Source organism: Accipiter gentilis, chromosome 9, assembly GCF_929443795.1.
Source record: "Accipiter gentilis chromosome 9, bAccGen1.1, whole genome shotgun sequence".
Lineage (NCBI taxonomy): Eukaryota > Metazoa > Chordata > Aves > Accipitriformes > Accipitridae > Astur > Astur gentilis.
Window position 1 is genome coordinate 14482885 of NC_064888.1, and position 14872 is coordinate 14497756.

Sequence of the window (14872 nt, forward strand, 5' to 3'; positions counted from 1 at the left end):
TTCAGCCTATTCTACTTCTAACCCACACCCACACCCACACCCCCAGGCACACTGCATGGCAAAACAATACAAACAACCCTGGAAACAATTAAAAAGCCATCACAACGCATAGCGTTAGAAAAAATTTTCAATACAGATGCTGTACTGGTGAATTAACCCAACATTTCTATGCTCAGTTACCTGCTTTAGTGGCAACATCCCTTCGCTAAAGAGCATCATTTTGTCTGGAACTATCAGATCTGCAAGATCTCAACTCTGCTAAAACCTCCAGAAAAGAACGAGCACTTCTCTTCACAGAGAGCAGAGGCCAAAGAAAAAAAAGGAAAAAACCCCATCTTTTCGTGTGTTTTTCGTGGCGACCACAAGAGATCTCCAAGATAACAGTGAGTTATTTTGTGGTCTGTTAGTACTCAGCTAACCAGAATTTAAACAAGCTTAGTCTTAATCCTGTTTTAAGTGCCAGCTGATGGTCTTCACTTTGTGTCAAGAAGACGAGCTAAAATGTGGTTTTCTAGATGTCTCATTTCCCTCCCACCCACAGAGACAATTGTCATCAGGAAGATAGCTATCCTTAAACATTTATTTTAGCAGTGTAAACAGGACCATTGCAGCTGTGTCAAAAAAAAATGGAAGGTCTGTGTTTTCAAGTTGTCAGTAAAACTCAGGGTACAGCACAGATTTACTTACATAATTTTCCTAAGAAGACAGCTGAGCGAAAGTGGAAACACTCAGTGGGCACTCTCACAAGCTGGACTGCACTAGCACATAGACACTAGTCTAAAATGGCTTTGACCATTGCTTATTCTTTCCTTCCCTCCCAACTACCCCAAGAGATCGCATATCGAGCCTAAAAATATTTCAGAGCTTTGTCACAACTTGCATATCCCAAACAAGTTGAGCTGATTATTTTTTTATGAGACATTCCCCCCAAAAATGAGTCATATGATTACAAATATCTTTGTAATCTAACTCCTATAAAGAAAATTTACAATTCACAATAACCTGGTAACATGCTCATTGAGATTTCATGAGCTTGTAAATACCATCAAGTATTATAAAATACAGCACCCTAACTGATCTTCAAAATTAGCCCTGCTTTAAGTGTGGATTTCACTGCAGAAACTTCAGAGGTCCCTTCCAACCTAAATTGTCCTTTAAATGCCAAAATCAACGCAAAAAGAAGCCTCCTAATGTTTCTGATGGCATGAATGTAGGTAATTTTCACAACACGAGGGATTTTTTTCTTTTCTTTTTGCTATTGTAAAGATCCTGTAACAAACCATTCCTTGCGTCAAGAATAAGTCATCTTTTCACACTTCTTCCCAGTCTGCGCATATTCCATTACTGAATTCAGTACAACACTGTGCTTGGCCCTAGCTAAAGAGAAAGCTGCTGTGTCAAACAGGCCAACCATACTCCTTCCTGTGAAAGGAAGTCAGTTGTTAGACCAAATAATCTCCCCCATTCTGAGACTGTTTTAAAGAAACCCAACAAACATCTCAGCAACCCTTTCCTTTTGAGCAAGGGCGAGCAGAGAGCTCTGCTGGTACACCACTTTGGAAATCTTCCAGCTCTCTAGGTGTATTCAGAGGGAAGAGGCAGCTAGATACCATGCATGCGTAAATTCAAATCTCTGCTCAATCCGCAAAATGGAGATACCATGGAGATGGGAGGAAGTCCCTGGAGCACAGAACTGCCAAAAGGACTTAGGTGAAGATAATACAGGCTAAACTCACTGCTGGGTCTGCTGGGGATCCAGAGCAGGAAAGCCGCACGCTGTGGCAGTCTGCAGAGGTGGGGGAAGAAGGGGAATACCAAGAGATAATGCAATGACACAAATCAGCGTTCACCAAAGACACAGCAACCCGCTAGGCAGCAAGTGGTCCCTCCTGTTCCAACGCAGCCATAACTCCTGCAGATTCAAGCTTAAATTATTTTTCCACGTTTTTGGATTCTTAGGCCTTGCCTGTATTTTAACTTTCACGTTCCTCACGTCACAGAACTCCTAACAGCAAAATTATTTGTTACGAAAGGCAAAACCACAAAATAATCAATATAGGTTTCAACTGCGACCCATAGGGCAGGGGCGGCTCTGTGCACAAATGAGACTAACGCATTAGTCTCAGCAGATACACCCAGCTGAGAACAATTTCCCCACAACCTGGTCTACCCTTTCTGTTGTCTGCTACGAACCAGGTCTGGCGTGGAAATTGTCTGATGGGGAAATTGTCCCTGTGCTTCCGGAAGGGAAGGCTGGGAGGGCTCCGAACTGGAACTTCAAGCAACCTGAAGGAGCCTTCAGTCAGTGGAGTTCTTCAGTACCGCCATCGCACCCAAGACCAAACCGGCGCGCTAGGAACGACACGAGGAACGAAGCGCAGCGTGTCGCTGCCTCTGGCCGCTCTCGCTGCGCCCGCTTACACCCTGGTTAAGTCACGTAAGAGCGCAGGGATCAACCGAAATACTCGATCACGAGGACAGGCGTAAGCAGGATTCCGGACCGCAAAACGCCGGGGCAAGCGGCAGAGCCCCGACGGCCCGAGCAGCAGGCCAAAGGCCACCACGCCGTTTCTGCGGGGGGCAGGTGGGCGGGCAGCTCCGTCCGCGGCGCCCCTCAGGCGGGCCCTGCGCAGCCCGCCGCCGCCCCGCTGCTCGCACGCCCCCCCCCCCCCGCGCCCCTCCTTCACGTCTCGCCTCAGGGCTGCGCGCCTCTTCCCCGCCGCGCTAGCGGGGCCGGGGCAGCAGGCCGGCGGGGGCCCGGCGGCGCTGCGAGGGCAGCCCTCCCGCGGCCGGCGCGGCGGCGGTGGTGGTTCCCGCGGCCCTCCCCGCCGGGCGCCCGCCCCCGCGACCCCGCACTCACGCTGCCGCTCCCGGCCCCGTGGCCGCCGCGCAGGCACCGCCCCCGGCGCCCTCCGCGCAGGCACCGCGCCGCGCCGAGCCGAGGCCGCCCGCCGCGGCGCTGAGGCGGTTTAGCCCGCCCTTAGGGACTGGAGTGAATAAAAACCTTCCGTTCCCTGCCGGGGCCCGCGCTCCCTCACCAGGACTTTCTTCAGCTGCTGGGTAAGCCAGGAAAGGAACGAACTGTTTTGTAAGATACGGTGCTGAAATATATTTAAGGCAAAAAAAAAACCCCAAAACTGAACCGTAAGGCCTGAAGTCCGAGAACGTAGGGAGCTTATCGCTCAAGTAATCTGATTAATGGGGCACTTAAAATACTTACATACATATTACATTCAAGAATATACTTGCTCAGATAAGCCAGCCAATAACATGTCACAACACCATTGAAGAACGCGCTCTTCAGCTCCTTGTCGTCATGAGGCACTGCTCCAGCCAGAAACGCAGAGAAGACTCATCCTCACCACCTTGGGACTACTCCCTGGGGTCTCCTGTTAAGCTGGCACTTAAAATACCAAAAACCAAACAAAAAAAGGTGGCAGCAGTGACAGCGCTGTCTGGTCAGTTACACAACAGCAGCTGGGGAGAATGAACATAATCTCTTCCATGTTACCGCAGAGTCTACATTCCAAACCACCTAGAGCCACTGGTTTTCAGCATGTCCCAAACTTACCTAGACCAAATGAATGGCCGTTTCTTATCTCTCAACTGGGAGTCACCAGCCACTCTGGTTAGACCTGCTCAGTCTACCCCTTATTGGCAGCTTGTTTATCTTTAGCACAGAGCTTGTTTTTTTGAGTAACCTCACCACAAAACAAGTTACCTGCTAATTGAAAGCAACAACAGCGTCCCGCTTCTGCTCTAGCACAGATCAAACTGGAGGCCATGTTCCCCTGTGCTGGGATGCACCAGAAACTATCACCGGGCACCCCGGCAGACCCCTTGGAGCAGAAGACCACAGGGGCTTCCCAGAGGCTGGCTGCTCCCTGACCAGGCTGCCCTGCTCCCGCAGGAGAGCCCAGCGGTCCTGCGCTGCGGGACGGCAACGCCAAACAGCCGTTTTGCAAGAGCACGTCCCTTTGCATCGTGTTGCTCAGTACGTGTCGGAATAGCACAGTCTCAGGCAGTTGCAGGGGAAAGATTTTGGGTCTTTTTGCCTGAAATTGTGGTAGCTATGCTTTTATCCATGCACATGCTTTTAGAAATCAAATGGATTATAAAAAGCACTGAAGTCACTCACACTTAGCAGCAATCAAAAAATAACCTAAGGAAAGTTCACGGCAGAAACAGCATTACCAGACTACCTGAAAAAGCTGGGGTATCTGGGAGGACTGCAGGGTTTGAGGCTGCTTTTTTTTTCCCTTGGAAATACATGAAACCAAGTAATATCTCTACTTTTTCTCCTTAACCAGTGTGCGGAGGTTCTCTGTCGACACCAAACGTCGTATGCGCAAGTGGCTTTCTCGCTGTTTTTGAAATGCAGTCAGCATTAGAATGTATCTTCGCTACTCTGACACAGCAATCTTCAGAAAAACATTATGACAAAAAAATGATTGACGAATTGTCAGCCATCAGCATGTAATTAAAACCCTAATTTCTGCAGGCTGTCAACATTCCTTTCTTCTGAATTTTATAACGGTTGTGGGTCCAGCTGTCAACATTTGGCAATGGTAGAATTGCAGTTCTATTTTTTTGTTGCCATGGTAAGCACACAAAACAAAAAAAATTTTCTCTTAATGATACCTTTGCACGTTACACCTCTAACAATCTGGCAGTTGGCCTTCACAATTCAAAGGTAGCCAGTGTTCCTGCAGGGAAAAACCACCACCTATCACAAGATGAAAACTTCTTTTTATTTATTGTTTGCTCTGCGTAGGAGTCCATGACAAGGCATCAGGCAAGAACAATAAGCAGTTAATCACAGAATTGACTCTGACTTCATTTGTCCCTACTGTTAAAAAGAAAAATGCAGAAAAATCTGAGCCCGCGCATCTGGATTCCACCCAAGAATGTCTTCGTACTTTACAAAGCCATGAAATCCCTTGAATGCATGCACACTTCCAATAGACACAGAACCCAAAGAAAAATGGTGTCATGAAAATACTGGAATCTAACCTTCTCTGCCTACCTCTCTAGAAAGGCTTGCTTTCCATGAAAAGCTGCTGTGTTGCTTAAGTGGAGTTGCAGCAAGGACTACTTTGTCCTTATTGGACTTCCTTATTGGACTTCCTTATTGGACTACCTTTGCCTTGATTGCTTTAGAAAGGTAGGGAGATTTTGGCAGGAAAGCTGAATGGGAATTTGAGGACTTTGGTTTTCTGGTTTTCCCTCTTGGTAAAATCATATCAGGATTGATCTGTAATAGTTTCGCTTTTCCATACACTTATTCAGATGTTTTTCACACATTTTTCCTGTTAAAGAGACTAATAAAGTCCCTAACACACACGGAAAGAACATTTCACAGGGCAACAGGCACCAACATCTAATCTTCTAGTTCTCAGGTTTTGAATAGTGCTCTTAAAAAGCACATCGAGCCCTTCTTTCCTGCTTTCATAATTCACTTTTATAGCGGTTAAACTGAATGAAGAGTATCGGTCTGCAAACTGCTTGTGTATCAGTTAATTAAATTTCCCTAGCATGCCTGTGCATAAGTCACCCAGCATGCACTGTATCAGTATCTATGCTAAAACATGATTTAGCATTACGAAACTTTCAATTCACATACAGAATGACAAAGCTGTGTGTTATTTCAGAAGTTAATTATTTCTATTTCTTGTTGGATCATGCTTCTGTAGATCAGCTTTAGACCAAGGGCGTTGTTAGACAAATGGCTTGGAAAAGTCAGTTTGTTTAATATATCAGGAAACAGGAGATCTCAAAAGCAACAAGGAAACAGACCGCGGTGGGCTAAGGCAAGATCTAGATGCTATGTCCATAGAAGGATTTCCAGACTAATTAAGATTTTCAATACTGAGCCAATAATAAGAGTAGATGCAGATACACAAAAATACAGCTTGAACTTTTCACCCATGTGCTTCTATAGGCATATGCACCCAGATGCAGACTGACATAGGTTTCAACTAGACCAGGCAAAAGCCATGTCTTGTTTGGAGACTGTACAGGGATATGTACTCAGGTGGTGGTGCTTGCAGCCTCATTCTGATTTTCAGAGAAATAAAAGCACCATTCTGCCTACAGCCAGCCTGGACACAGGATCTTAGATTTCTCTTAAAAGTAAGATCAGGGTGCAGTAGTCACAAAATAAACCAAAGGACCTACAGGCCTTTTGAAATCAGTTTCACCCACATGAGTAGTTCACAGTGGAACACCAAGAAGAGATTGGTGGAACACACTCCATCTGTAGAACAGGAAGAAAGAATTAGCAAGTCTTTTTAACGGGTATACAGATGCTTACACAAATGTCTTTTGGCAATAGCCTAATAAACACTGAATCACAGAAAAGCCTACCATTTACAATACAACAGATAACCAAGGCCTTTGGAAACAGCAGATGAGGTCATTAGTCCTTCTGTCTGTCTTTCAGTCTTTAATATCTTTAGATCAGGTAAGCGTAATTAAAGCAAAATTGAATCTCTCAGTAGCCTATAATTTTTTTCTTTGTCCCGTTGTGATGGGTTGACCCTGGCTGGACGCCGGGTGACCACCAAAGCCGTTCTATCACTCCCCCATCCTTAGCTGGACAGGGAAGAGAAAAATATAACAAAAAGCTTGCGGGTCGAGATAAGGACAGGAGAGATCATACACTAATTACCGTCACGGGCAAAACAGACTCAGCTTGGGGAAAATTAGCTCAATTTATTACAAATCAGCCAGAGTAAGGTAATGAGAAATAAAACCAAATCTCAGAACACCTTCCCTCCACCCCTCCCTTCTTCCCAGGCACAACTTCACTCCCGGATTCCTTCACCAAGGCCCCCCAGCGGCACAGGGGGGACGGGGATGGGGTTTACGGTCATTACACGTTATTTTCTGCTGCTAATCCTCCTCAGGGGGAGGGCTCATCACACTCTTCCCCTGCTCCAGTGTGGGGTCCCACCCACGGGAGACAGTCCTCCACGAACTTCTCCAACGTGGACCATTCTCACAGGCTGCAGTTCTTCACGAACTGCTCCAGCATGGGTCCCTTCCATGGTGTGCAGTCCTTCAGGAGCACACTGCTCCAGCGTGGGTCCCCCACAGTGTCACAAGTCCTGCCAGAAAACCTGCTCCATGGGCTCCTCTCTCCACAGATCCGCAAGTCCTGCCAGGAGCCTGCTCCAGCGCGGGGTTCCCATGGGGTCACAGCCTCCTTCAGGAACCCACCTGCTCCGGCATGGGGTCCTCCACGGGCTGCAGGTGAAGATCTGCTCCACCGTGGACCTCCCTGGGCTGCAGGGGGACAGCCTGCCTCACCAGGGTCTTCCCCACGGGCTGCAGGGGAATCTCTGCTCTGGCACCTGGAGCACCTCCTCCCCCTCCTTCTTCACTGTCCTGGGGGTCCACAGGCTTGTTTTCTCTTACATGTTCTCACTCCTCTCTCCGGCGGCTGTTTCTCCACATCCCAACTTTTTCTTTTCCTTCTTAAAAATGTTATCACAGAGGCGTTACCACTATCGCCAATTGGCTCAGCCTTGGCCGGCGGTGGGTCCGTGTCAGAGCCGGCTGGTATGGGCTCTATCGGAAAAAAAAGTAAGCTTCCAGCAGCTTCTTACAGAAGCCACCCCTGTAACCACACACCCCCCCCCCCCCCGCTACCAAAACATTGCCACACAAAACCAATACACCCGTTTACTGCAGTGCTACCTATACTGCTATTTCATTCCAGTTTTTTAGCTTTTCTTACATTAGGTTGGACTCTGAGGCCTAGTGAAGAGTTCTTTTTAATGACTATTGAAGCCACTAGAATTGTGGTCAAGCTTCAGGCTCTATAAGCAGAAACAGGCTCTTGAACATCCCAAAATACCCATATTGATAGCACCAAAAAGGCAGTAACTGCACCTCTGCAAGATCACGACATCAGAGGAAAGCTCATTCCGCAGCAGTCCTGGTTAACCACCCACAGCTACTACATAGTTTCTATTAAAATCCAGGCAGCCAACACTTTTCTAGTGTTTCTGTTTCTCTTTCAAGTTGTTGGGACAAAATTCACGTTTAATTCCTTACTATAGGCTTCAATAGTAGTTATGCATCTTGCAATCTATACAAGTCATTAGTAAGCACAAGGCTGCTTGTGTTACTAATACAACTAAAGTGTCCTACATTGTCCTTAAGACAGCTACTTTCTACACTCAACATATCTCACCAAGTTGATTGTATGTAGCTAGAAAAAACAGTGTAAATATTTTTTTATGTAAGTATGTAAAGCTTGGAGATGACCAATTTGTAAGGTTTAAAACAACATGTTGATTAACCGGTTGATTTAGCTGTTACTCAGAATCATTTGCTCAAGCATTAAGAAAACTGGGCTTTCTCTAACAAATTTGAGCTTCCCCAGTAGATGAGCTGCTCTTAATATTTAAAATCCAACAGAAAAATTCCATGACCTCTTCTGCTAGAAGAACATTTGGGTTAGAAAAACAAAATAACCCTGCTATTAAAAGTGTTGATGCCAATGTGGGTCATTTTGACAGAACCTGGCTAGGAATCAAATACACATGCCAGCAAACCTCAGTTGCAACTTCCAGTAGTAAGGTGGTAATAAGTAGTTGGGCACAGTAAACTTCTAATCTAGCAGAGTTACAGCCACACTCTAACCATAACCTTACAGTTCAGCTCTTCATCCTCTTATTACATTGAACTATTTGTCTGTGCAACTTTCTTCTGCTAGAGCAAAATACTAATGTTTTACTATCACACAATTTCAACACTGCATATCTGTATTTTGTTGGCATTTATTCTTGGTCTTTATACAACACATCAACCTAGGAAGGACCACAAACTACATATTTCATATTTTCAATGTACGGTTTCCATTTAATTCTTTGTAAAGTTTCTTTTTAAGGGGTCATCCTCATCTCTGGGGATAAGGACTGTGTCCATGTTGACATCTACAGTCTTTACTTTTTAACTTTCATCACAACTTGAATGAAAAGCAATGTAACAAAGCAACCCAATGCACAATTACTGCGTATCTGTAATTAATGACTAAATAATGACTTGAACTGACAAGGGCAAACGTCACACAAATGCAACAGAAAGACATTCTACTAATGAAGGTGCATTTCAAGTCCACAGCATCGCTGCTGCAAGTTCCATTTCCTGAAATGTGTTTATGTGCTTCTAATGGGAATGTGAAGGACTTCATTCACTCATGATCAGTATTTCTTCCTTGAACCAAGTTATATTCTATGTCGCTCTTTTTGATAATACTGGTTTAGTCACTAAGCCAGAACTAAAAGTTCACAAAGACATCATATAGATTTTGCCTGAACATTTTGTTCATTAGATAAAGCTTGTCAAAGCTAGTAATTGGTGTAAAGAATGTAGAGAGTTTTCTTTTCTCCAGTTAAAAAGAAACCAAAACACCAATACTGCCTTTAGTAATGTCTTTAAATGTATTTGCTTTCAAGCATTTTTTTCCCCACACCTGTTTTACTCACATCCACTGTCATTTTTGCCACTGCATAAGTTGTCAAACTTAAGTGTAGTACATACTTAAAGTGACTGTGTATTAAACACAGGCATAGCTTTAATGCATTTTGTTCCCTGCTCTTGATTTAATCAAGGTTCTACTTGGGTGATAAGCAGTTGACAACAGGACAGAATAATGGGTGGTGTGAAATGGGGCACTGACGATGTTGAAAACTTTCACCATTTGCTATGCTGCACTACCAAAACAGCATTTTTAAATCAGGGATTGTTCACATATCTTGCAGGTTAGGCTTAAAACTGAAGACTTTCCGGAGGGAAGGGAGGCTGCTTAGACAAGTAAAAGGGGGAGTGGTAAGGCTAATTGCATTTCAAGCCACAACTCTTCAGGAAATGATCCATGTCATTCCCCATTCCTGTGGTTTTACTATTATGATCCAAGAACATTCACAGAAAACGAAGCTAGCACCCTGAGCTGATCTGGCAAGTGCTTTTCTGCTTATGCCAGCTATTGTTCTAACAACAGACAACCTGCAGGGCCTCTAGTTAACTAAAGTTGAAAAAACACTGGAGAAGAGCAGTATTAGTGAAATCCTAAAGTTACAGCTTTTCAGGTGTAGTAAGAGAAAGGTTATAGGCCTAAAAGATTTATGAGATGTGAATGAAAGTTACTTCAGCTGGGAGAAGACAGAAGGTGAAAAAAAGAGATGACTAAAGATCTACCAAGCCAGAGAAGCAATATCCTAAACACTAAATATGGAGGCCAGTGAAACCCAGAAAGAATTCTGGATTGTAGCCATCAGACTCACATGAAAACCATTACAGCTGTGTTTTTATTGAATCCGGGGAAGCCCTAGGTAAGCATATTAAAGATGACTCAGAGGAATGGCTCTGAATTGAAGCAATTTCTAAATTAAAGAGATGCCAAAGAAAACAGCATCATCAAATACCACAGGCTGAACTTTGGGTGAAATACACAATAGGAAGAATTTTGTTTCCACTTGGAATTAAGACAGTATTCAGGCTTACTCTAACTAGTCCATTTTTTCAAATTTCATGTAACTATTGCTATCAAACTATTCAGCTTATTAAGAACCAAAACCATCACAGATCTAAATAACTGCTTAAACAGCTCCAATGCAGATCATTGGGTACATACAGTCAAATTCTTCTCCCACAGAAAGCAGGCATCACTAATTTCCCTTCCATTACTCCAAGGCTCTCTTTCAAAAGAAGAGCAGCAAACTATTCACATACTAAAATGGACTGACAGCTTATCCTTCTTAGGACAGCATTTCCTCTATATGCATGTGAGGAACTACTATACAATGAAGCCTAATACAGCTTTTTTCAGAAATGCTGATTTTGTTAAACATGAGGCAAAGCTATATGGAATCTTCATGCTGTACCTAAAGAAAATAAATCTAAAATGTCTAGAAGTGAGAAATACATGGCAATTGCTGCAGTGGTCTTTACCTAATCTCTAGTTAAAAAGCACTTAGGAAAAGTTGCAAGTGACTTCAAATAGCATTACTGTCACCTATATTCTTTACCTCCAGTGAGCCATCAAGCTACTGGAATGTTCATGCTATTTCCTTAATACTACTAGCCAGGTAGTCTTTTAGGGAAAGTGGCAACATCACTATACACATATGTTCGGTCTTACCTGATCACCTGCCTTAAGCACCCTATGATTATTTTAGGCTACGCCCTGTGGTAATTATCTTCTGGTATTCTCCACCTGCATTTCTAAACAAAAATTTTGTAAAATATTAAATAATCACTTTTTGTCACTGTATAGAGCACCTGGCCAGAATGAATGACCTGCAGGATACTTTCCGCTACCCCAAGTAAACACATATTGTTTGAAGTTTTAATACTAATAATGACTAAAAAAGCAAATATATGCAGTTTAAAAATTGACCAGTTCTTACAGAAGACTTTAGTTACACCTCAAAACTCACACCTAATGGAAGATTTTAAAGACTGTCTCCACATCAGTCAGAAAATTCATAAGCATAAACAGGGTTTCATAATCGTAAGAGTAAAAACAAAGTTCCTAAACAAGACAAGAACAAGCTGAGTGGATAAAGAAGGGAACTGAAGAACAACAGAAGTCTAGTACTTCATTTAAAAATTGCTTTTAATATGAATCTGAATACAAAAATAACCAAAACACCCTACAGTGATCTCAAGCAAATCCTCAACGTTTTCTCTTATCAATTCCCTGACAATTTGGCAAGAGCTTGTTTTCTCTGTTCTGCAGTCATATACTCACAGGCTTCCAAAATATTTACTATAATTAAAGTCTGTTGAACTGTTTTTGCTTTTACCCATATTCTTCCATTCATTCCCAGCACCAGCTCAAACGGGTACAATTGTGACAACTCCTGAATTATTTCACATTTGGGAGCCAAGAGTCTGTAAACAAGATTAAAAAAAGTCAGAGGAAGTAGTAAGTGCTCACAATTGATAGACACTGCATTATTATCACTCAGTAACTAAACCGCAGCACCGGTCTTATGGGACCTATTAGCAACAGAGTATCAGATTTTCAATTCTCCTCTCCTATGAAATATATGCACCTAAAAAAATACAGCACTTGTGAATTTAGTTGTTTTTTTTCCTAATTAGATTCAGAAGTAACACCTGACAAATTTAAAGTGAATTGATACTTTTAGAACAATTCTATGGTTTAATAAATTCTAAAACTACACTGTTTGACAAAGTGACATTTTAAAGTGCTGCTACTTATAAATTTGACACCAGAGTTAAAGATGTGTCTTTCAAAACACAACTTCCCTTCTCCTTCAGGAGACAATATTAACAGCAGTAAACAGAGTATTGTGTTTTTATTAGGTGACAGCATACTGAAAAATAGAAATGTCAGGAACATTGTAATACATCTAGGTTTAAATCAAGCTTCAACAGGCTTCTCAAAGGAGACAAACATATCAGGATTTAGCAGTTTGCTTGTAATATACTGTTATTTCTCTACTTACATACAGACAAGATTTGGAAAACAAACAGAATGGCTGCAAAAATATTTGTATCAGTTCACCCTGACTTGTGATGGGACATGGAAACCAAACAAATCATTACTTAAAAACCCCAGGTATGAAATAGCTGCTCTGCATCTCCAGATTGCTTTTCCAAAGAACAAAACCAAAGAAAAAAACCCACCCAAAAGCAACAGCAAAGCTTGACTATCATTTACTCATTTAATCTGATATTCTTTGATAGTCATAAAAATCTCATCTTTACATCAGCATAAGTAACTCCAAAGTTCACAATTACTTTAAAAGCTTATGAAATCCCACTAATTTTGCTTTGGAAGTAAGAAAATGTGTATTCATGTGGAAAGAGTCCTTTAATCAGCTGTCAGTCAAATGTACATCCCTCACTATCTCATTAAGCAGAAAAAGGGCAGTAAGCATTTCCCATTTTTAAACTCCAAGGTAGTAGGTACATACCTGAAACCCTAGCTTGAATGTTTGATTTCCCCAGGTCACTAGTTGTATTTATTCTCCATGCTGCCTTGGCAACCACATACTTTTTTAAACAGGTCACACAACACCATATAGAAAAGCATCTAAATCTCTTAAGGGGGAAAATAAACACTCCTTCTAGGTCAATATCCATACTCTATTCAGTAGAACTGGTATAAACGCACTAAAACAATTACACACCGATTACCAAATTGCCCACACTGCTCAGAGAACACAGTTGTACGAATCCTACCCACCATATTGCACGTTAGAGTGACTACTTACTTTTCTCAGTACTTACTTTCTTATTAGACCTAAGGAAACTTTAAAGAGGAAGCCGTCTTGTCCAATTATTCCCATTCCACTTGATCTTCCACTGCTGTCTATACAGACCATCTCTGGTTCCATGTCTTTATTCGCTACAAGGAACTGACCATAAATAAGATCTCCCACCTAAACAAAACAGTGTCAAAGAGCAGAAGTAGTAGAGAAGATCATACTGCACATTTGTAAGAAATACTCAGTTGATAAAGATGCTCTCATGAGTCACAAAATAGTTTTAAAATATTGGTGGTAGAAAAAGAAACTGGTATAATAAGAATTTTCATCTTCTCTTCTACTAAAGGCAACATCCTCTGGGAACGATTATCTTGTATCACTACTGGAATTTGAAAGATATTTTTTAAAAGTACAGAATTCTGTTTCACAGAGTATTCCTCTTTTCTTTTTAAAATACCTAACACGAATTTCTGTCTTTAGACTTTAAGAGTATTAAAAAAAAATCTAAGCAACCTGCTCTTGTAATCATTTGAGGACAACAACAACAAACCCCACACTAACATACTTCGTTTTTCTTTACAGCCCACTTTCACGTTCTGGTGATGGTGTTTCAGTTGAATGCAGAAAACTGTGGCACGCCTGTGCCACACAAGTGTTGTAACAGTGTTACTAAAGAACTGTTTTCTAGCAGTACCAGATGGTGTTTTAAAAGCTCGTTCTAGAGCCTTAAATTCTGAGTGCCCCTTGGACGCACGTTACTCATGAATCGCACCTACGGCTGGCAAAAATTAAAAGGTACGGAGTGCAAATGCCCGCCACCTGACAGATCTCGAGCCACACCAGTGACACGTTCTCTTGAGACACCTCAGAAAGCCCACAGCCTAGTCACGCAGAAACCTCCGAGGAGGGCCGAGGCAAAAACCACTGCAGACGAACGCGCGCCCCTCCTTTTCCCCGCCGTTTATAAAAATACTTTTACTACGCAAGACCGCTAAAGCGTAACAGGAGCGCCACCGAGCGACGCCGCCGAGGAACGAGCCCCAACCTGCACATTCGGCCTGTTCCTCTTCGTGGCGCCCTCGAAGGCCAAGTAGGACAGCGACGCCTGCTCGCTCCCACCGACGTCCAGCTTAAACACGTCCCCCGCCTTGGCCGTCACTATTCCTATGACGTGGTCGCCCTTCACCGGAACGTACTGCAAAAGCGGGGGGTCGGCGGTCAGCGCGGCCGGGCAGGCGCGGCCCAGACGGGGGCTCTCCCGGCACACGCCCGCTCCCCCCCCCGCGCCCCTACCCGCTTCTGCTGCGAGTCCACCCAGTAGGCGCCGCCCGCCGCCCCGCCGCCGCCGCCCGCCTGGCGGTGCCGCAGCAGGCCGCACTTGGTCACCAGCAGCCCGGCCACGCACCGCCGCAGGCCCGGCCCGCAGAGCAGCCGGCCCCGCGGGGCCGCGCCGGCGCCCAGCCGCAGCCGCTCCCCGTCCTCGTCGGGGCGGGCGGGGAGGAGCAGCACGTCGCCGGGGAGCACCACCCGCCCCACGCAGGCCTCCGCCGCCACGCCGCGGCCCGCCGCCATCGCCGCGCAGGCGCAGGACCGCCGCCGGGCGCCGCGCAGGCGTGGGG

The 14872-nt window shown here is 44.2% G+C and overlaps 1 protein-coding gene across 4 annotated transcripts; it reads right to left on the bottom strand.

Moving 5' to 3' along the window:
* Positions 1–4794: 4794 nt before the first annotated feature.
* On the bottom strand, positions 4795–14832 carry EXOSC3 (exosome component 3). 4 transcript variants are annotated; one of them, XM_049810009.1, is made up of 5 exons: positions 14547–14832; positions 14299–14448; positions 13276–13427; positions 11820–11907; positions 4795–7572 (listed from the first exon to the last, which is right to left on the bottom strand). In XM_049810009.1, exons 1-5 carry the CDS (start codon positions 14823–14825, stop codon positions 7492–7494), a joined length of 750 nt encoding a protein of 249 aa, XP_049665966.1. In that variant the 5' UTR covers positions 14826–14832; the 3' UTR covers positions 4795–7491. The 4 variants fall into 4 exon arrangements, with proteins under 4 accessions (XP_049665966.1, XP_049665968.1, XP_049665967.1 ...); XM_049810011.1 differs by lacking the exon at positions 4795–7572 and adding an exon at positions 7653–11227; XM_049810010.1 differs by lacking the exon at positions 4795–7572 and adding an exon at positions 7653–11235.
* Between the last annotated feature and the right edge of the window lie 40 nt (positions 14833–14872).